This window comes from Ailuropoda melanoleuca, chromosome 6, assembly GCF_002007445.2.
Source record: "Ailuropoda melanoleuca isolate Jingjing chromosome 6, ASM200744v2, whole genome shotgun sequence".
Lineage (NCBI taxonomy): Eukaryota > Metazoa > Chordata > Mammalia > Carnivora > Ursidae > Ailuropoda > Ailuropoda melanoleuca.
In genome coordinates this window covers 88,733,355-88,756,143 of record NC_048223.1, presented here as the reverse complement: position 1 = coordinate 88,756,143, position 22,789 = coordinate 88,733,355, and the positions used below count along the sequence as shown (strand labels likewise).

The 22,789-nt window shown below is 46.2% G+C and overlaps 1 protein-coding gene across 1 annotated transcript in view; it reads left to right on the top strand.

Moving 5' to 3' along the window:
* FRMPD2 (FERM and PDZ domain containing 2) overlaps window positions 1-17,062 on the top strand; it is a 91,964-nt gene extending 74,902 nt beyond the window's left edge. Inside the window, exons 24-28 of the mRNA XM_011231958.3 lie at window positions 1,013-1,160; window positions 2,852-3,066; window positions 5,361-5,459; window positions 11,581-11,924; window positions 17,014-17,062. Of these exons, the coding sequence (XP_011230260.2) occupies window positions 1,013-1,160; window positions 2,852-3,066; window positions 5,361-5,459; window positions 11,581-11,924; window positions 17,014-17,062 (855 nt within the window). The remainder of the gene's footprint in view (window positions 1-1,012; window positions 1,161-2,851; window positions 3,067-5,360; window positions 5,460-11,580; window positions 11,925-17,013) is intronic.
* Window positions 17,063-22,789: the final 5,727 nt, after the last annotated feature.

The following is a 22,789-nucleotide window of genomic DNA, read 5'->3' as shown; positions in this document are numbered from 1 at the left end:
TCATAATTTATTAGTACTCTCTGTTCTTTAGACATTTGCTAATGCATGTGGTTAGAGAAGCTTACTTCTTGCTTGTTGCCAGCACCTTGCTGGCAGTGATGACAGGTAGGAATTGTCACTCTGGGATCACGGGCTTGGTGCTGAATGACAATGGCAGCAGAAGGATGTTAGCAGGTCCAAGTCCCCTGAATGGAACGTCGACATCTCTAAAAAGCTTCCAGGTGATGTCTAGCCACTGGTACCTGAACAATGCCTTGTGTAACAAGATATAGTGTGTGGAAGAAGAATGGAAAATCAAACCAAAAGAAAGCGGGAGGCCAGATTGGCATAGGTCTGGGATACCTGCTAGGGGTTTGGACTCAAGGTCATGGGAAACATTAGAGACTTTTGATCAAGATTGTTGCACGTGCAGTTTGTGTCTTAGATCAACCCACGGGTAGCCATGGGGGGCGTGACCTGAGGAAGAGAAGATAGGGTCCAGGGAGCCAAGTTAGCTGGAGCTTGCCACAGTCCAGCTGGACACCGACAGCAGGAGAAGGAGCTCAGGAGGGGGAGCCCTGGGGGAGATGTTTCTGATGGTGAACAGGTAAGTCTTAGAAACCAGATGGGCATTTGGAGGGCAGAAGGGGGTAAGCTGGATCCCTGCAGGTGTGGCCCCTAGGAGGTTAGTTGAGGGTTGATTCCACGTTCGGAGAGAGCAGATATAAGGGGAGGGATGTTTTCGGCAGAACGAGGAGGAGGTGGTGAAGGTAAGAGAGAGGAAGAAGATGAATTTGGCCTTGAATGCACTGAAATGAAGGTACATGTGTTACCTCCAGAAACATTTGTCCGACAGGCAGTTGAAAATATGGCTCTGGGTCCCAACAAGTGGGCTGGATTGGAGATTTTAATTTTAGATTCAGTGAAACAGCTATTGGAAGTATCAGAAAATTAAGAAGCATTTGCAGGGTGAAGGAAGGGCCGCCTGGTTGCCATAGGAAGTGCAAATGGAGTTTGTCCAATCATCTTCTAGGTTGCAAGACTGGTCTTAGAGAGAAGAGTCCCCAGGACCATGCAGCAGTGTCCTTCTGCTAAGGACAGGACAGGAGATAAATGCACGGCTGTTTCCTTGGCAACAGCCTTGCCCGGCAGGCCCGCAGGCTGTGTCTCAGCGACAGATGGTGAGAGGAGAGAGAATTGAGTGTTACTATTGTCATGTCATCCTGTGCTGCTTTTGAATTATCAACTCAAAAGGGAAGGTAGGAAGGCTTCCTCTGGGTTCTCAAAAGATAGCGAGCATGATGCAGCTGGTGTTCGGATGAGATGGAAGCCGATTGAATAGAATGTGTTTCCGGAAAAAAAAAATGCATTGTTCCAAAATGATTGCCAGGCATAATTCTCCCCCATGCCTTCTCAGGTTTCTCGATCAGGTGCCTGAATGCTTGTGTATAAATCTTTAGGAATGAAATCGGAATAAAAGGGTCAGACATTTTCTGACCGAATCTCCACCTTCCAGCCAAAATATTCATAATAAAAGATGCGGGGTGTGATGAGGCAGGCTCGGAGGGAAAGGTGCTCTGAAATCTAGTGTTGTTATTAGCATCACGTAAAACGGTAATCATCCATCAGTTTGCAGGGCCCTCATGGCACAGCTTCCGATGGGTTGCCTCTCTGCACTGCCCTGTGATTTTTTTCCTGCTGGGAAAACATGTACTCCCTTAGTATTTCCTGATTTGGAGCTTAGCCACTTTTCAATCCTTTTTTAGAGATATTCCTGAAGGTGTAAGTCAGGTTGGATGCACGGTAGCCATAGTGAGCGATGGGGTTGGGTGGAGGGGGGCACACGTGCATAAGATGAGTCTGTTTCCTCTTTCATTGCTCCTCTGCTCACTCCAGTGAGGCCCTTTGACAGCCTCGCTATCCAATGAGGTGAGGGCTCTGATGGCAGTGATGGTGAAATTGGTCGTATGTTACACCGGCAACCAAAAGCCTTGGATGCTTTCATTCTTGTCTCAAATTAAGGTTTACGAGTCAGTGCTCTGTCCTATTGATTCATTGCCCACTGAGTGGAGGGCAAACTAGGAGAGACCCAAAGGCCTCATTGGCTGTGAGACTAGTGAGGTACCGGGAGCTGCGTCTATCTTTGCTGCCCAGAGGCAGCTGTTCTGTCTTATGGTCCATGCACGTGGCTAAACAAAACAGCAGCTAACACATTTCCATAGAATTTACCAGAATTTTCTCCAGAGTCTAATGATGTAAAATTTTGTTTCAAATATACTAAAAATGATTGAGGTTCTAAAGGAGTAATAGGAGTATATATGCTATAAGTTTCATTAAATGATATAGGCATAGTGTGTATGTCTATAAACTATATATAGCTTTATATATAAACCATGTTGATTATCTATAATTGCTTTGTCTAATATGGTAGCTACTTGCTACATGCAGCTATTGAGTACTTGAAATATAGCCAATCTAAATTGATATAATACATATTTGATTTTTGAAGACTTAGTTAAGAAGGATACAAAATATCTCATTAACACTTTTTTATATTGACTGCATGTTGAAACGGTCATATTGTAGATATACTGGGTTACATACACTATACAATTAAGTTTGTTTTACTCGTTTCCTCTTACTTTTGAGAACTGAAATTACACATGTTTTTTGTATTTGCAGCTCACCTTTTATTTCTGTTGGACAGCACTGATATGTAGGTATAATGGACTCTGTCATTAAAATTAGCAAGAAGAAATCTTTTTGTGTAGAACAGAAATAATTCATCTACTTGACAGTGTACATTTTAAGGCCAGTCAATTTCGTTCAGAATCTACTAAGGGATTTATCTTGTCCACATCCCACAATACAGGGCCTAAGTTTGAAGTCACTCTGAAGAAAAATGCCAGTGGTTTGGGATTCAGCTTCATACAGATGGAGAGAGGGAGCTGCAGCCATCTCAAGAATGATCTTGTGAGAATTAAGCGACTCTTCCCGGGGCAGCCAGCTGAGGAGAACGGGGCCATTGCAGCTGGTGACATCATCCTGGCTGTGAATGGAAGGCCCATGGAAGGCCTCGTCTTCCAGGTAGGAGACCATGCAGCCCTGTGTGCACATGGACATCAACCATGCTTCTTTCAGGCCTACCCACCGTAAAGAATACTCTGGGCTCTTGAGAGGCACACCTGGAACCTGGCTCATACGAAGAGAGCAATTGGTGGAATGTTCTCACATTTAATTTTCTGTCTCAGTTCTTGAATATCTGACCTTGAGTAAGCCTTGCTTCTAATTAGGTTTATAATGAAACTGAAGATAAAACTCTGTGCTGGCTAAAGCTCTCCTAACATTCTAGGAGGTGGGTGTGTGGGCTGAAGAGACTACAGTGCATCCCTTTCTGCCCGTCTTCCCATTTCTCTATTATATTTACAGATGTTGACATGTAGTGTCACATTAGTTGTCCTGAATATATTTAAAAATGTAACTTAAAGAAGAGAGTAAAAAGTGGACAGTTCTCCCAGTGGCTGGGTGGCTCGGTCGTTTAAGCAACTGACTCTTGATCTCAACTCAGGTCTTGATCTCAGGGTTGTGAGTTGAAGTCCATTAAAAAAAAATGTGGACACTTCTCAATGCTTATAGCATAATATCTCAATGGAATATTGTGCATATCAGTCAGGGTCCCGGCTGGAAATAGAGTCATTTGAGGAGAGTTTAATAAAGGTGTGAGCTGGTTGTTGGGAAGCTCAAGGGAACGTGTAGAGCCCTGGGGCTGAGAACAGTGGGTGCAATTATCCACCCACCCCTCCCAAGTCCAAAGGCATATGGGAAGGAGCAATTATACAACCCGGGAAACTGAGAGCGCTGGTGAAGTGGACCTGATGACGTGAACTGTTACATTAGCTGAGGGACCCAACCGTTCTGTGATAACCCCCTGGGGAGGAAGGCGGGAAAACAAATACCCCCCTCTCTCTCCTCCCAGCTCTGATCCCTACCCATATTCCCATTGGCTGAGCCCAACAGGAAGCCTCTCTGCAGTCTGTGCAGGCCGACTTCCGGAACACAGAGCAAGGTGGAGAGTGGCTCTGGACTGAGTGGTGAGGGGTGGCGAATCCCCAGGGCAGCGTATGCTTGGGTGGCAATACCTTCATGTATCTAGCTTGTGAGCCAGGAACTGTTTTCTGAAAGCGAGTGCTGGGTCAGCAGCTCTGTGAGGAGCTAATGACGCAGAGGCAGTTCATATGTTCTCAGAGCTCGTAGAGGGGTGGGACAAACAACAAAACAGAACCCACTGTGGAAAACAAGCGTCCTGAGAAACAGAAGTGCTTGCCCCAGGAAACTGGGGAAGGAAGAACGTTCCGTGGAGTCCATTGCCGCTCAGGGCAGGTATTAAGTGGCGTCCAGATCAGCGGTTCTCGAGTTGGAATGATAGTGCCTTTCAGGGGACATTTGGCAAAGTTCAGATACATTTGTGGTTGTCACAAGTGGCAGGTGCCACTGGGATCAAGTGGGCAAAGACCAGAGGTGCTGCTCAACATTCTACAATGGACAGGACAGTCCCCACAACGGAGTCACCCAGCCTAAAATGTCAGTACTAACGAGAGGCTGAGAAATCCTGGCCTAGATAGGAAATAGGAACTATCAAGGCACCTTGAAGTCCTGGGCTCTGAGAGAGTGGGTTGGAGGAAGAGGCTCAGCATAGCCAGAGCTTAGGATGGTGGGAGCAGCGGGAGTAGGTGGGAGAGAGAGGGTGGGCTGAGAGACAGCGGCAGGTGCGAACAGGTCCTGCGTGCTGCACTACAGAGCTTGCTGAGTGTGAGATGAGCCACAGAGGGAGTTCAGTGGGAGAAGGACCTGGTTATATCTGCATTGTGGAGAGGGCACTCTTGAACACTGTGGAGGAGGGGAGGTGGGTGACACCGGAAGAGGCAGGGAGCAGAGAGGAGGGCACTGCAATTTCACAGGTGAGAGGTTCCAAGTGCCCAAGCTGAGCAGTGGAGGAAAGCTCAGGGCCAAGGGTCAAGCTTTAGAGATTGGGGTGGTGGAGCATACATGACCGATGGCCCCTGAGATGGGTGGAGATGCTGGATAGCTATTTGAGTGAAGAGCAAGCATCAGTATTGGCAGGTGCTGCCATGAAAAGGCCCTGGGCAGACCCTGGCCACTTCTAGCCCAGCATGGGTGCATTGCCTTCATGGGAACCTCAGGCTGGTGGTTTTGGTTTCTCACTTTAGGAAGTCAGGCCCATAGCAGTGTTCTCCAGAGTTCTCTGGGAGCCGAGAAACAGATCAAGGGGACAGTGCCAGAGAGATAGTGGGGAGCACATGGGAGGAAATCCCACAGCCATGCCACGTCCACATCGAACCACAGATTCTGGTTTCTCACAGGAGGTGCTCCATTTACTGCGAGGGGCCTCACAGGAAGTCACGCTCCTACTTTGCCGACCCCCTCCAGGTGCCCTGCCTGAGATAGACCAAGGATGGCAGGTAAGCTGCGGTGCCCTCTGGTGCCTTCAAGCACCCCCCCCCCTTTTCTTGTCTGGTGGGTCCTGAGAAACTCAACTTTGTTTTAGGTAGGGTTCAATGCCATCTTCTTCCACTGGGGCAGGGAAATAGCTGGCCTCCAAACCTCCGTTAGTCTGTGAGAAGTTCATGAGATCCTATGTGTGTCTTCTCCTTGCTTTCCCTGCTCTGCCGCTCCAATGTTTGCATCTTCCTGTAGATAGTTATATGTTTAAATCTTGTCTGTGAAACTTCCAGACTGAGGCCTTCTGGTGGCCCAAGCATCAGAGAGGGGAAACCAGGAGCAAGAATAATAAATACAAAACCAGACTGAGGAAAGATAAGAATTTCCATTCTGAGGAATGAAATGGAGAACAGGATGTATGTCCACCTTCCTAAAGCATGATTTAGACATGTATGGTGTAGTGTAAAAAAGGGGTGATGAGATTGGGAAAATTCAGAATTCTTACTTTGATACTTATATTAGGGTGTCCAGGGAAATAGAATCAATAGGGTGTGTATGTGTAGAGGTATGTGGGTGGGAGGGGAGGTTAGGGAATGGGCTCACATGATTGTGGGGGCTGGCCAGTCTAAATTCTGCAGAGTAGGCTGGCAGCCTGGAAACTTAGGGAGGGGTCCATGTTGCAGCGTGTGTCCCAAGGCAGACTGGAAGCAGAATTCCTTCTTCCTTGGGGATCTCAGTCTTTTTCTCCTAAGGCCCTCAACTGATTGAATGTGGCCCACCCACATCATGGAGGGTCATCTGCTTTACTTAAAGTCTGCTGATTTCAATGCAAAAATGCCTAAAAAAATGCCTTCACAGAAACATCTAGACTAGTGTTTGACCACATATCTGGGTACTGTGGCCTCGCCAAGTTGACAGATAAAATTAATCGTCATAATGCCACCTGTCAGGTCCCGGGACACAGATGCTGCTGCGGAGATTTGAGTGCAGGAGGTTTACGGGATCTGCTCTTGAGAACAACCCCTGCGAGGGTGAGGGAGGCAGGGCTGGGTGGAAGGAGAAGTTAATGTGGTGCGGCTGTAACAGGGGTCTCTGCTTATGCCACAGGGAGCTTTGGAGCTGGATGGCCCTCAGAGCTGTGCCTTTGACTTTGTATCAACGAGCACTGCGGTGTGGGCTGTCCCAAGGGAGGGGACCTGACTTGCCTGAGACAGTTCCCTTGAGCTGAGCACGAGTCTTGGGGAGGGGCTAGTGTGAGCTGTCAGTAACCAGCTCTTCCGGCAGCTGGGGGATGAGGGCCTTCATCCTGGGGGGGTGTCTGTGTGGGTACCCCGTAATCACCTGCACCTGCTCTTCCATGCAGTGGTTGCTTGGAACTTGGGCAATGCCTGACTTCTCTAGGCCTCATAATTCCTCATTTATAAGACGTGGATAAAAATCGATCACTCATCACTGAGGGTGACAGTCACTAGAGACATCACGGGATTTTGTGACCCAGATCCTTCTGATTCTTGGACTCCAAGAAGTCATTTGATACAGACTTTGGTGAGAAAATTGCCAGGGAAGGGAAATCAGAAAGCTGCCAGTTTGGAAAAGAAGGTAGATATGGCAGTCGTGTTGAACAACTGACGAGCGTGCGAGAAGGTCAAGCTTCACATGCACAGAGATCAGGCCATGGGGCTTGTGCCCTGTGCTTTTGTTGAGATCTCTAGGAAATGCCAGGAAAAAGTGGTTCTTCTGTTCTGGCGAATAGCACCACTTAGGAGGGCCCAGAAAAGGCCAGTGGGAGAGCTTGGAGTGAGGCATGGTGGCATGCTTTCTCTCTCCTTATACTTAAAGGCCAAGTAGAAGAGGAATTTTCATTCATTCATGTGGCTTCAGAGGCCAGATAGAAGACCAGGGAAGTGAGGCTTTAATTCCTAACTAGAATAAAGTAGTCATGGAAAGGAGGCAGCCATACAAACATCTGGAGTAAGGTCATTCGAGGCAGAAGCCATAGCAAGTATGAAGCCTTCGAGACAGGAATGAACCTGATGTTCGAGGGACAGAAACATAACAGGTGTGGTAGGGCAGAAGCTGTAGAGGGAGGCAGGGGCCACATCCTGTAGGGCCTTGTAGGTCTTGGCAATGTGCTGATTCCATCTTGGTGGCAATGGGAAGCCACTGGGCTGGAACTGGTGGGAGCGTGAAGGTTTAGGCAGGAGCATACCCTCATCTGGTCTACACTTTAGAAAGACACAGGGCTTCAGAGGGGAGGGGGGTGGGGGAATGGGATAGGCTGGTGATGGGTAGTAAGGAGGGCATGTATTGCATGGTGCACTGGGTGTTATACGCAACTAATGAATCATCGAACTTTACATCAAAAACCAGGGATGTACTTTATTGTGACTAACATAATAAAAATATTATTATAAAAAATAAGCACCTTATTTATTTAAATTTAGACAACGAATCTTTACCTATTATATTAAAAAAAAAAAGAAAAAAAGAAAGACACTGAGCTGGAGATGGACTGGAGCAGATAAGTCAGCAGTCGTTCAAATAAGCTACTGTGGCTTGGACTCGGGTTGTAGCTGAATAGTTGGTAAGAAGTAGTCAGATGTAGGAGGTAGAGCCCAAAGGATTACTTTTGGCTTAGATATGGTCACATGGAAAGAGAGCAAAGTTTGGCTTGAACAACTGGTTGAATGGTGATACCACTTGCCAAGATAGGGAGTGCATGGGGAGTGCAATTTGAAGTATGTGGAAGAGAAGCAGTAGTCCTTGGTAGACGCAACGCTGAAATGTCTATGGAACAGCCAGTGCACATGCCAATTAGGCCGGTGTTTGTGGAGAATTGACATGATATCAGGGCTGGAAAAGGTGGATGTGGGAATTGTCAGCAAATAACATTTTGCAAGCCATGGAATGGTTGAGATCACCTTGGGAAAGAGTGCAGAGAAGTAAACCATGGGACCCCCCAACATTGAAGGTCCAGTTCAAAGAAATGACATGGCAGTAGGAGCCTGGGAGGTGGGGGGAAACCAGGGAAGGGCAGAGTTCAGAGTGAGCACATTCAAGTAGAGTGAATAAAGGACACTTGTAAAAAGGAGCAGGAAAATATTATGTTGCATTCTGCTGAGAGGTAGAATGAGGTGAAGACAGAAAATTGTCCTTTGGCTTTAGAAAGATGTAGGTCACTGGAGACCCCGATGGGCTGAATGATGGGGACAGAGCCTGGGTGGAGTGGATACAGGGAGAAGCGGGGAGACGCAGACAGAAAGAGTGAGGTTGAGCATGCATCTGAGGAGCCAAGAATTGAGTGGCTGGTGGTTGGAGGAGGTTGGGAGAGGGATGCAGGCTGGCTGGTGGACTCTGCCGTGGGGAGACGAAGCGTTCTCATCTGAATGTGGCTGTTTTCACTGTGAAGCAAGAGGCAAGTTCAGTGGGGTGGTTGAGGAGCGAGATGAGAAATAAGGTAGAAGGTAGAGAGAGTGGGAAACTGATTTCACTAAGGAAGTAAAGAAAGATTATCTGGAAGTCTTGAGTGCCCTTTTGACACCAGTGCTCATACACTTGACATTAGTCCGTGGCTCGGAAGCAGGTGTGGACCCACATAGGGTGTCACTAGGGATTGGAGTTCACATATGGCCCCTGCATGTCTCACAGAATGGAGGTGCATGACGCAGATGGGAGCTCAGAGTGTTCTTTATTTTTAAGGTGTGTTTATGGGGCAGTAGCTTGGACTCTTAGCAGAGGAAGAGGGTGGGGGTGGGGGACGTGGTGGTGACAAGGCACCATTGACTGGAACCCTTGAAGAGGGTGAAGGATCGCTGTAGAGTGAGAACTAGGGCTGATGAGGTCAGGGCGAGGAATGGTTGAAAATGAGATTTTGGAGGTCTCCCTAGGGATACGGGAGAAAATATAACTGCTCTTACTATTTATTTTTAATTTCATCCACTTCAAATTTAAATTTTTGGTATGTCCTTTATAATTTACATTGTGTATCAGTAAATTCATAAGAGTTTATGATCTTAATTAAATAAAAGCGCATATATGGAAGCATATCCCCCCTCATTTTGGGGAATGGGCAGTCAGCAAGGGGAGGTGCCCCCTGGGATGAGTGGCAGAGTAGCAATTTCTCTGCTTCGGTGAGGGCAGGGATGGGGGCCCAGCCCTGTCTGTCTCCAAAGTCCATGTGCTCTTATAACGTCAGACATGTGGGTCATGGGATGGAAGTGCTAAAAGATAATTTTCAGGAAAAAGTAAACCCATGACTCTCACACAGATGTAAAAAGGAATATATGTTAAAGATTTTATCTAACTCATTCAATGAGGGAACCAGGCAGATATTAAAATTTGTTCAAAAAACAACATATTTGTTTATAGAGAGTTATGAAATAGCTCAAAGTGAAGAATACATACAATCAGATAACCCAGAAAGTTGGGCTATAAACAAACCATAGTTTCTACTGAAGTATAAATTTTTTTTTTTCCTACGGAAAGTTTCTCCCTACAGTGTTAGTGTGCCACAGTGTGTCATCAAAATCAGAACCTAAAAGGCCCAACAGGGATGTAAGCAGTTGTTGGGAATCCAGTAATGTTTTGAGAAGCAAGGAGGAGACCCAGGGCAGGGAATCGGGATGGGAAGGGGGACGGGGCTGTGAGAATGAGCCATCATGGATGAGGGCAGATGAAGACGAAGCTCATTTCTTATCGGAAAGTGGAACAAAGAGTCATTGTTACTTTTGTTTCAGTATTTTTAAAGTTTTCTTTCTTTTTAAGTAATTTCTTTGTAAAATTTATTTATTTATTTATCTTAGTATTTTTATGTTTTAAATTTAAACTTTAGGTGGTTAACATACAGGGCAATATTGGTTTCTGGAGTAGAATTCGGTGATTCGTCACTTACATATAACACCCAAGGCTCATCACAACAAGTTCCCTTTTTAATACCCATAACCTATCTAGCCCCTTCCCCTTCCTCACCTCTCTCCATCAACCTTCAGTTTGTTCTCTATCATTAAGAGTCTCTTATGGCTTGTTTCCTTCTTTCCATCCTCCCCTTTCCATATGTTCATCTGTTTTCTTCCTTAAATTCCACATGAGTCAGATCATATGGTATTTGTCTTTCTTCAATAGACTTATTTCACTTAGTATAATACACTCTAGCTCCATCCATGCCGTTGCAAATGGCAGGATGCCATTCTTTTTGATGGCTGAGTAATATTCCATCGTGTGTATGTGTGTGTGTGTGTGTGTGTGTGTGTGTGTGTGTATATATATACCATATCTTCTTTATCCATTCATTTGGGCTCTCTCCATAATTTGACTATTGTTGATAATGTTGCTATAAACATCAGGGTGCGTGTATCCCTTCGAATCTGTATTTTTTTATCCTTTGGGTAAATACCTAGCATGCCATTGCTGGGTCATAGGGTAGTTCTATTTTTAACATTTTGAGGAACCTCCATACTGTTCTCCAGAGTGGCTGCCCCAGTTTGCCTTCCCACCAACAGTGCAAGAGGGTTCCCCTTTCTCCGCATCCTCTCCAACACCAGTTGTTTCTTGTGTTGTTGATTTTAGCCATCCTGACAGGTGTGAGATGGTATCTCCTTGTGGTTTTGATGTGTATTTCCCTGATGATGAGTGACGTTGAGCATCTTTTCACATGTCTGTCAGCCATCTGGATGTCTTTTTTGGAAAAGTGTCTGTTCATGTCTTCAGCCCATTTCTTTCTTCTTTTTGTGTGATGAGAAATTTTAAGATTTACTCTTAGCAACTTTCAAATATGCAATACAGTATTACTATCTCCACTTCTTTATCCCCTATTCTTTTTTTTTTTCTTCACTGCATTATTTGTTATTTGGGTATTGAGTTTGATTTTTTTAAGTTTTCAAAATATTAAAAAAAATAATGCTTACGTTATTTTTCCAGTGCTCCAAGCTAAGGGGTCCAGAGACGATTACTTGTGTCACCTAGGGCCCGGGGGGAGCTGGGGTCCTGACAAAGGAAGACTGACCCCAGAGCCCATCTATTAACTGCTTTGCCCCACAATCACATGAAACAAAACAAAACACAATTATTCTTTTAAAGAAGCACTTTTAGATTTTGCTTTGTGTGCATCATGAATCCAATAACCCTTAGCATTTCTTTTAATAGACACCCGTGCTCTCATCAGACAAAGAATTCACCAGGGCAACTTGCACTGACACAAAGCAGAGCCCCAGTCTGGATCAAGAGGACAGCCAGAGGGACAGTGCCTCCCCAGATGCAGGGGAAAGCCTAGGTCTTAGGCCAGAGTCTTTCCAAAAAGCCACCGGGGAGGCACAGTGGGACCAAGACCTAGAGAGACCCTGGGCCACTTCCCTGATGCATCGTCAGGACTCCCCCCCTCATTTGTGCAGACTTCAGCAAGAAATGGATGCATCAACATGGGCCACCTCTTTGGAGAAGGATATGAGGCAAAACTGCTATTCAGTTTGTGATATCAGGAGACTTGAAAGGTAAGAATCACTACGCTTGCAGTTATTTTGTAAATGGTATGCATTTCATTGCTAGAAATTACAATCAAGCAGTTCATAACTGTGTTCAGATGCTTACTAGGCCCAGCACTGTTCTAGGCATTCGGCAGGGGTGATGGGGGGGTGTGGCAGAAAAAAGAGAAGCATAAGGTCTGGAGCTGCTGCAACCACAGCTTTAGGAAAGCGAATCCCGCCCAGGGGTCCTCCAGTGCCCGTAGAGCCTACAGATGGCGGGCCTCAGGTGCTTCTCCCAGCATACGAACCTTTGTGCTACATCCTGCATGGCTTTTTTTTTTTTTAAGATTTATTTATTTATTTGACAGAGAAAGAGAGAGAGAAGGGGAGGGAGGGGCAGAGAAAGAGAGAGCATTCTCAAGCAGACTCCCCGCAGAGCACAGATTCCCCACATGGGGCTCAATCCCAGGACACTGAGACCATGACCTGAGCCAAAATCAAGAGTTGGAAGCTTAATAGACTGAGCCACCTGGGTGCCCCCCACCCCCCTGCATGGCCTTTTAAAGTATTGTGGTAAGAAAGAAGTTCTGTTGTATGCATCACCATTTTTATTGCAAAATAATATTTGACAGTCAACAGCAGCTTAAAAAAAAATCTATGTCTTTAAACCTCAGACTGAAATGCTCATATTAATAGCCATGTTTAACTTAGCCTTCATTTTGTGCCCATACCCCCCAAGTATTTCCAGTCTCCCATCCTGTGCTGATAGAGAATATTCTCTTTGATTCAGTTTGACAGTACTTATCACAAAGACTCGAGGTGCATGGGAATATTGTGTGCTGATAGAGAATATTCTCTTTGATTCAGTTTGACAGTACTTATCACAAAGACTCGAGGTGCATGGGAACCTGTTAGGAACAGCAAGAAGGGTGCAAATACTGAGAAAGGGTGTGATACTGCTGCAAGGCACCTGCTAGCTAGATGTGCCAGCACGGGGCAGGCAAATAGTGCGGAACGGCGGCTTACACGTGACACTGGATAAACTCGTTGCTGTGAAATGGCTCTTCTTTGTTGCTCATCCTAGAGGGCTGCACAGGGCAGATCTAGATGGACTGGTTGGTGACATGAAGCATGAAGCAGCCGGTGTAATGCAGTTAGGCAAAGTGAGATCTGTGACTAACAAGAACCAGGCGTGTGTTCTCTAAAAGGGTTCAGGGGCGCCTGGGGGGCTCCGTCGGTTAAGCATTTGACTCTTGATTAAAGCCCAGGTCATGATGTCAGGTCAGATCAAGCCCCACATCCAGCTCTGGGCTCAGCGGATCGAGATTCTCTCTCTCCCTCTACTTCTGCCCCTCCCCTGCGCACGCTCTCTCTGTCTCTCTTTCTAAATAAATAAATAAATAAATAAATAAATAAATAAAAGGATTCACATACAATCTTTATAAGAATACCATACCAGCCAAAAGAAAACTAACTCATGTGCAAAGTAGAGCAGAGTGGGCAAGCACATTCATCAGTGGTATTCATTTTCATTGTCTGAAAATGCATAAATAAAAGTGTATTTATAGTTTCTTACAATTGTGTTCTAGGCAGTAATTGATATACTTGGTCATGTGATAAAGGAAAGCCCCTCCAGAGGTTTATCCAAGGACAACTATTAGTGTGATCTTATAGGAAATATAAAAGGACCTGTACTTCCTTATAGATTTTTGAAGGTTTTTGGATTTTTAAAGGTTTTACTGCCAGATAGTTCAGGATGATGGACAGAAACCCTGAGCATTGGATTAATGGATTATAAGGTGACTCTGGGTTTAGGTACAAGCCTGGAGTTCAATTTGCCATGTGCCTTTAATCTAATATAGTTACCAGTTATTAACAATAGGTTTTTTTGTTTTGTTTTGTTTTGTTTTTTTTTTACTAATTATACGTTTAGTTGCTGTTTCATTCATGGAGTCACAGAATGTCAAGGTTGTTCAATATAAAAATGATTTAATCCAAACTCATACCCCATGCTGAATCTGTTCTGCAACATCCCCGAAGTAAGGGGCCTGCTTTTGACTGAATACCCCAGGGGTGCAGAACTCGCTACCTCCTGCAGTGGCCCATTTTATCACCATGTAGTTGTTCCTCAGAAAGTGCTTCCTTTTATGAAGGTGAAATCTGCTTTAACGCCTATTTCCTCCTATCTTTTTGTCATTATTTTTGCAAGAAACATCACATTATTTTATTTGTCTGAATCAAATTAAGTTTGGCTTAGTGTTTCTTTGTGAAAGGGTATTCTCGATGTCCAAAATATGCCATTTTTGGAGGGGGTTGCCTCTGCTAGAGTTACACAAGAATCCTGAGGGCTTTTCCGGAACATTCTGGTGTACCTTCTGGTATTCATTTGGTCACGGTTGCTGCTGCATGCCTCTTACCCAGGCCATTGTGGTCCATGGAGCCACAGGCAGGCAGCCTTACTGTTTCTCTGTCATGGCTCCCTCCATGGCCAACACCTCCCCCTTATACTTGGCCTCCCTGTGGTGGTGGTCCTGGTCATGACAGTGCTCTGCCTCCTCACATTTCCTGGCTTCATTTTTGCTGTGTTTTCTTCCCCCAACTCAGGAACCTTTCTTTCTCTCTGAAGGAAGGACTCAAACCCTATTAGCTTCTCCTCTAACTCTAACAAGACATTAGCTTGCTCTAGCTGCCTGCATAGTGACTGTCCCCTAGAGGAAGAAAAGCATGGCACATGCCCAGCAGTCCCTGAACACATCCCCCCAGCTCCCAGTGGGATTGTGGCTCTTTGCAGACTCTTCTTAGAAATATCTGCTCCTCAGTTCCGAGGTGGCTGTCCCTGGCAACTACCTCTTTGTTTCTGGCATCTGTGAGTCAAGCTCTCTTGCTGCAGTTTGGAACCAAAAGAGCCCGGACTTCTTGAACATATAGCCTTGGTTTCAGCTTTGCCATGTACTCAGTGTGCCTGGACTGTTGACGCCTCTGAGCTTGAGGCCTCTCAAATGTCAACAAACAGCCGGACACTGTGCAGGTCAAAAGAAAGCACACCTGCTGAGTGCTGCCTGGCGCCCCGCGGGACCTTAACACAAGCCACTTTTCTTGCCTTTCTTGACAGCTGAGGAACAGGTCCCGTCAACTACAGTGCCCAGCAGATGGCCAGAATTTACCAGCTGCCAGGGGCTAAAAAAGCCAGGTGGCTGCCAGCACCCCAGCCAACCAGAGTGTTCATGGAGGAGATGAGATTTTACTTTCCTTCCTTGTTCTTCTCTTTTACGAATGTCTAGCTAGAGGCTCGGCCTTGTCACAGGAGACGCTTGTAAAGCAGGCTCCTGAGGCAGTACCGTACATTTTCATGGAGGAGGGTTAGAACTGCGTGCCTGCCAGAGGGAGGGCTTGGCCCTTGGCTGCAGTCGCATCTTATGCAAGGTTTGTTTCTAAAGTTGGGGCCTGAAGCGAAAATCCGATCAAGTCACGTTGCACTTGAACATCACTTTGAAAGGTGTGGTGTTCTTTGCTCCCCTGGTGTGGAAACAGATCACTTTTTCTTCGGTGGAGCTTTGGGGGAAGGGCCTCACTGTGTGCCAAATGCTTATCTTTACGTGCTGGGCTCATCGGAATGAATGGGGATGGCAGAGTCCAGACTTCCACGTGTGTTCATTCCCAGGCTTCTGCTCATGGAGTGGAAGGCTGGTCGTAGCAGGATTGGTATATGCTTATTTCTCTCTCTTTCTCTCACCTAGAACATATAGTTAAATTCAGGTAATTAAAATGCATGTAGTTTGAACAAGTATCATCTAATGAAAGTGATGTTGTAAGTCTTCATGGTCATTAAGAATGCAAAATGAAGCCAGGGTCCTTGAGATGAACCTAAAATTACTGTCTACCTTCTGGGGCGGGAGCTGTTCCTGGAATAGCAAAGGATGAAAAGGAGACTACAGGTCTAACTCAACAGCAGCTGTCGTGCCCTCTGTGACATCAGTGTAGCTAGCCGAGGCTGGAGGCTGCTGGGCCAGGGGGCTGTCGTTTGGATAGGAGGGCACAGGGGACCCCTGTGAGGTTGGAGCGTGCCTGAGGGAAGCGAGTGAGGCAGGTGCCTCGCCGGGAATGGCTATAGTCTAAGAGCAGAGCTGGGGCAGACTGGGGCCTGGGGCTGCGTCAGCAAGCTTCTCCCTGCACACTTATGGGCTCTGGAGGGACGCTCCCCAGCCCCCTCCCCAACCACACATGGCCAGCCATACCACTCCAGTAACTCTTAAACACTGATCTTCATCTCAGGATTGTCACGCGAGCTTCCAATTCTGCAGTCCACTGGCCTTCCCTCTTTGATGCCTTAGACATTGCAGGTTCACCCTTGGGGTCACCAAGCCCCCTCCAGACACTCTGACACCTCGCCTCCTGCAGGAAGCTTATTAGAGAGGTTGGAGGAGGACGGTGTCAGGAGGTCAGGTATGAGCAGTCAGGCACTGAGGTGGCCTGCTGTACTTCTCCACCACCCTGAGGGAGGGAGGGAGGGAGGGAGGGAGCCGGCCCCTGCTGAGGACAGGGGTGGGGTGCGGCAGGGCGTGGGGTGGGCCTGGGCAAGAGGCTGGATTTCCCGTTCTTTGACAAAACTTCCACAGTGTTTCCTTCCACGTTTATAAGAAAATGCATTTTCTGTGCAATTTGGTCAAGTGCTTTAAGGTTTTAAACCGATTTTCCCTCAGAGTGCTTAGTGATTTTAAAATATTACTTTCTTAAAGTGAGTGTTCTCTTTAGTCCCAGTAGCACACAGTCTCCTTCCTCTGCACAGGAGTGCGCTCTGCTCACATGAAACACACATTTACACATACACTGCAGGCCTCACCAGCAGAAATACTGTCTTTTTGACAGTGAGGCTCAGGTGAGGACAGACACTCCAGTTCTGCTGGGGAGGGGGACCAACCCTCTGGGTGCTTGGGGGCTTGGAGCTCTTGGGAGGCACCAGAGCTGAGCTTAGAAGGGGCATTTCGGGAAAGAGCAGGGTGGGGAGGGCAGGGGCAAGTAATAAAGCCAAGTCATTGCATCAGGTGTGGGGAAGGAGGCTGACAAATGGGGATTTGCGTGTTTGATGAAAAGCTAAATCTGCGTGCATTTCTTTTAGATTTTCCTCCTCATCCTCTCTAACTGGGCTTTCGACAGATATTTTCTGAGCAGCTCTCTGCATGCTTGAAGCGCTGCACAAAGTGCTCTGCCGTCTGTTGGGACTGCTTTTTCTAATTAGAAAGCCTGTGAGGCGACCCTTGGGCAGCCCCCGGAAAGCGTTTCCTTCGGCTGTTGTGTCTCTGCGTCTTCACCACCAGACAGCACACCTCACTCACCGCTCATCTGCCTCCTGCTTCCCTCATCTGCCTCCTGCTTCGCACACGGGGACTGAATGTCACTCCAGCTGGCTGCCTCTCCAAATAGGCCCTCTCTCAGCACTCCAAAAAGGCTTCGATAGGTGCACGAAGTGCTTTGAAGGTCACCTGCTTGAGTTGCTCCCAGCCTCCTTCTTTGGCCCTTTCCCTCTAAGGCCTCTGTTGAAATCCTAATCCTAATCCTCTCGATGATAGCCCCTCCCATTAACTGAGGACTCACCCTGTACCCAGAGCCACAGGCAGATGCTTCAGAATTATGTAGTCTAAGCATCCCAGCAATCTTAGAAATTTCTCGACCTTCCCATTTTCAGATGAACAAACTGAGGTCCCAGAGAGGTTAGTAAACTTGCCTGAGGTCTCCCTGACACTCCCCATATGAAGAGTCAGTCCTAGAACAGAGTCGTGGCTCTGTTTTCAATGCCATGTCCTCTGGCAAGTCCTCTGTGGCCTCCTGGGCTCAGTCAGGAGCTCTCCCTGCTCCCATAATGCTCTGCGCTGCCTCTACCATAGCACTCTCTCTCTGGATTGTAACAGTTGTTCTCCGCTTGCTCGTCCCATTAAATCAGGGGATCCTCAAGGACAGGGGCCACACCTTACTCACTGTTCAGAGCAGTCTCTGGCAGGAGCTGTTTGGACCCTGGCTGGCTCGTCTGTGCTGTGTCAGCATCCTGAAGGAAAGAAAGGTGGGGAGAGGAATTTCTTATCAATGCCGGAAGACACATGGGTTTTTGTTTTCTAGTCCTGAGCTGGATACAGATGATGAGGAAGGAGACACAGGTCAGCTACTTGAAGCCCCTTCCCCCACTGTGGAAAATGAAGCCTATCTTACCATCAGCTCTACATCGGAAGGCCAGCTACTCTGTGAAGAATGTTTGGAGGCAGATTCGGGGACCATTCCCTTGCCACAGTTCTGTTCTTGGCATGCTCTCTCAGAGTCTTTGCCTGCGGAAGAGGCATGTGACAGTGAGAGTGACTGGGAAGACCTGGAGGAGGCTGTGGACCCGGATGAGGGCACCCTCAGGTTGGTATCACTCTGGGTAGCCTGAAGCTGGTCTGAGTTCTTCTAGCGGGTCTCAGTGTTTCAGTCCACTTTGGCTGGGTGATTGACCATGGGCATCACCTCGTTCCCCTTACGTCCCCTCAGGGGGTCACACCTCATCATGGCACTTACATGGCCTGTGTTCCATGACAACCACCCTATAAAATAGGGTTATTGTCATTCCCATTTTACAGATGACGCATTTGGGACTTTCCCAAGGTCACACAGTGGGTAAGTGACAAGTCAGAATTCATCCCCGGCTCTCCCACTCCTCAGACCACGTGTTCAGTGCTCTTCCTGCTGCCACCAGCGTGTGGCAGGGTGCACTGTCTCTCTTGGTGGGCTGCTTGTGAGGTGCTGACTCCTATTTTGTGTGCTGCTGCCTGGCCTCGGGCTCAATATATTTCAGAGAAGAGCCATGGTATCATGTAATGCGGCCCTTCTCAACAGCCACTGTGTCTCAACACAGTGAGCTTTTTCTTGATCAAGAAAGTCAATCTGTTAACAGAAGATGCCACCAGAAGTCGGGACTGGGTCAGAGAGCTGGGGTCAGATGGCACCGATGAAGACAAGGGAAGAGTAAGTGTAACAACAACTGTCAGATGGGGAGCAGGGCAGATTAAACTCTTGACAGGTTGGTCAACCACCCGATATTCTGTTTAAGTGCTTATAGCATATGTTGTTGCAGTGTTTTTGAAATGCTAAATGTTCAAGGAACTTTCACATAAACACATTTTTAAGGCACATTGAAACTTACTGAGGCCTTGGCTCATGAAGATTTGGGTGTGACTGAAACAGTCTTGTTCACCTTCATCCCATTGTGTCCTAGCTACATTTTCACTGCAAATGATTGACCTGGATTCTTAGAGGACAGTGTCAGGCAAGCTGAGAAGGTGGGTGGATAATTGAAACTCAAATATGACAAAAGGACTGATTCTGATCTGAAATAGGAAGCAACAGGTTAATAGAGGGGCGGACATGGAGGCTTTGAAGACCATGCCCACCATTCATGGGGAAGTTGGACACTGACAGCTTTGAGGATGATTCATGATGGATTCACAGAAGTGTGGTACAGGTAGAGAGTGGCTTCTATATGGAGGGCAATCTTTCTAGAGTGGGCTCCTCAGGGCTGGGGAGCTAAAAGAAGATGGGTTAAGCAATGCTTTGGGGACACACCGAGAAGCAACTTAGGACCCCCAAGTTTCATGAGATGTCCCAGGAGATCTGCAATTCCTCCAGGTATGGGAGCAGAGAGCAGTGTAGTGACAAGAGGGCTTTTTGGTTGGAGAGGCCTCCAACCTGCCTCCAAGCCTGCCTCTGCCACTTACTGGGTGACCTGTAGCAGATGACTTTTAAACCATCGAAGACTACTCAGCTGACTACCAAATGGGGATAGCAGAAGCCACCTCGTACTGTTACTGTAAGAGACGACAGTGCATGTCAGGGGTATAGCCCACTGCCTGGTGCGTAGTAAGGCCTTAAAAAGTGTTAGTTCACTTTAGTCATAAATCATAAAGGAGGACATTACTTCAGTGAGATGTAGCAACCCTATGAATGTATTCAACCCTGTTGAGTTTTTTTCCATGTGGACAAAGGAACTGGGTAACTTTGTCAGACTTGTGCTCTAATGTGAGGGGTGGGGTGGGGAGAAGTACCGGGTCATGGCAAGAGTGTCTGAATGCAGGTGGACTGACCAGCCCTCAGCTATGGACAATGGCTTGGGATGTAATTAGGTCTAGGCCTGCCGCAGTCGCTTCTACTGTGCTGATCGAGGGCATGCCTGCAGGTTAGCACTCAGCGTGTGAGTTCACAGCCCACAGATGGGCTTCTCTACGGTTAGAATATTGACTCCCATGCTTCTTTTGGAAAAAGCACCCCCCCCTTTTTTTTTTTTTTAAAGATTTTATTTATTTATTTGACAGAGATAGAGACAGCCAGTGAGAGAGGGAACACAAGCAAGGGGAGTGGGAGAGGAAGAAGCAGGCTCCCAGCAGAGGAGCCTGATGTGGGGCTCGACCCCATAACGCCGGGATCACGCCCTGAGCCGAAGGCAGACGCTTAACCGCTGTGCCACCCAGGCGCCCCACCCCCCCTTTTTTTAAAAGCAACTCTCAACATACTTTAAATTCTCTAAGTGGTCCATAATCCCCCAAAGATTAAGGCTATCTGTTGTATATATTCTCTCTTTTATCCTGGAAGTGGGGAGAAATTTTAAAGGGTATAAAGAGGACTTTATTTATGGATGGAGTTGTGCCTCCTTTAAAACTGTATAACAAATTATCTTCTTTGGTCCATTTAGACAAGGAAATAATAATGGAACATAGGTAGTTTCCATAAATAATTTCATTTAGTCCTCATATCAACTTTGAATGGTATTCTTATTCCTCTCTTATAAATGGGTCTGGGAAGGTTTATTTAATTTGTCCAAGATCATAAAGTTAGGAGGGGCAGATTCACAGTGCATCTGTCTGATTCAACTTTTGGTGCATTTTTGCATTTCCCCTAGAATGTGTTTTCCACGTGGACGTGTGTGACACATATGTCTTTCCATCACGTGTTATGAGTCTTAACTATTTCTTTCACAAAATATTTCTCTCTTAGGAGGCTAGAACAATCCCTGTTGTCTGGTGGGATTGAGAAGGCAACTGAACTGTTCTCTTTAGTGAAGGCTGCTGGCCAAATGGCAAGGCAAGCCAGTGAAAGCTGCCTATTGTTTTAGGTGAGCAGAGATAGACTGAGAGTCGCCTGAGGCAGAACCCTGAGGATTCTGCATGGACACCCTTTTGACGGTGATCACATGGAAAAGCCCTCAGATGTCCTTGGTCCAGAGAATGTACATACGAGCTCAACAACAGGGGAAGAAGCCTGTGGGTCCCTGAGGAAGCCACAGGAAATGGAGGGTCTGGCCTAGTTAAGAACTAACTTTAAAGCAATCATGTCTGTCACTTCTGAGACTCATTTTGAATAGCGATCATGACCTCTCTCCCATTCTGGGGTTTATGTTGAATAAAGCTGTGTGTGTGTGGGTGTGTGCGCGCGTGCACGTGCACATACTCACGGGGGCTTCCCTCTTGTGAAAGGATTTGAGAACCAACCACTGACATCAAGATAAGCCAGCGCAGGATGAGGTCTCACTGCTGCGCTGGGACACAGTTTCTGGGACAGATGCGATGTTCCAGTTTGTACTTTTTAGTTCTCCATTGGTTGAGGGAGTTTCCACGGATTTCAAAGTGCTGTCAGTTCCCTCAAGGGAATCTACTGAGAGACTTGGCTCAAGGCCATGGGAGTAATGTGTTTTGACATCTTTCTGTGTTCTTCCTATGCAACTCCATATGGTTATAAATTCTTTTAAAAGCATTTTCCTTTTGAACTCAGCAACCTGATCCTGAAGACGATATGAAGGAAAAATAAGATGGGGACATCTAATGAAAAAAGAAAGAGAGAAGTGGTAGATCCAGCATTACCAGAATTTATGACATATAGCCTCCGCCATAACAAGAAACTAAAACCATGTGGGATTAGCAAATGCACAAAAGAAATAGAGCTGGTGGACCACAGTGGGAGCCAAGGAACACACTTGGCATGACATGATGACGGATACATGGCAGTCAGCATTTCAACTTGGGGGAAGGAAACCACCTTCACAGAGAGAACTGGGGTAGCTGGACAAGAGGGTTTAGATTCAAAGCTCACTTCATCTATTAAAATTACAGATGGGTTGATTTAGGGAAAAAAATACAGAATAGCTGTAGAAAGCGGACTCTAGTTTTATCAGCTCTACAGAGGAATAAAACACTTCTGGCTTACAGCAATAACAAGGCATAACAGAGGAACTGCTAAATTGACAATATTGAAAGAGTTAAAACTTCTGTACAGCAAAAATGCCAAAATTGATGTAAAAATAGGAGCAATGGATTGGGAAGCATTTACATAATTGTGAATAAAGATGAATNGGATTGGGAAGCATTTACATAATTGTGAATAAAGATGAATATCTATAATATTTAGAAACCCCATGATGGCTTATAATAGATTAATAAAGGATTTCAGTAGACAATGGACACAATAAAAATGCAATGGTGGAAAGATACATATTCTAATCAAAATAATGTCAATGGATTAATTTGTGTTCACTACATTTGCAAAATTAAAAAAAATACTATCCAATTTTGGCAAAATTTGAATGAAATTGGTATGCTCAGAAATATCAAAGGCCATAAAAATGCATATGCCTAGTGCCTAACAATGCTAGTCCTGAGTATTTATCCCAAACGAATAATTCAGAATAAGAAAAATTCTGTTTAAGATGTTCATTGCAGTGTTCTCGATAAAATCAACTTGAAAAAGATGAAAATGCCTTAGAATGTAGTAATATTGAAGACAATTATGTCAGTGTGGTGAAAAAAATGAATAGCGTAGAAATGGCAACAATAAAATATGGTAATATTAAAGACAGAATGGTAAAAGAAAAAGGACAATTA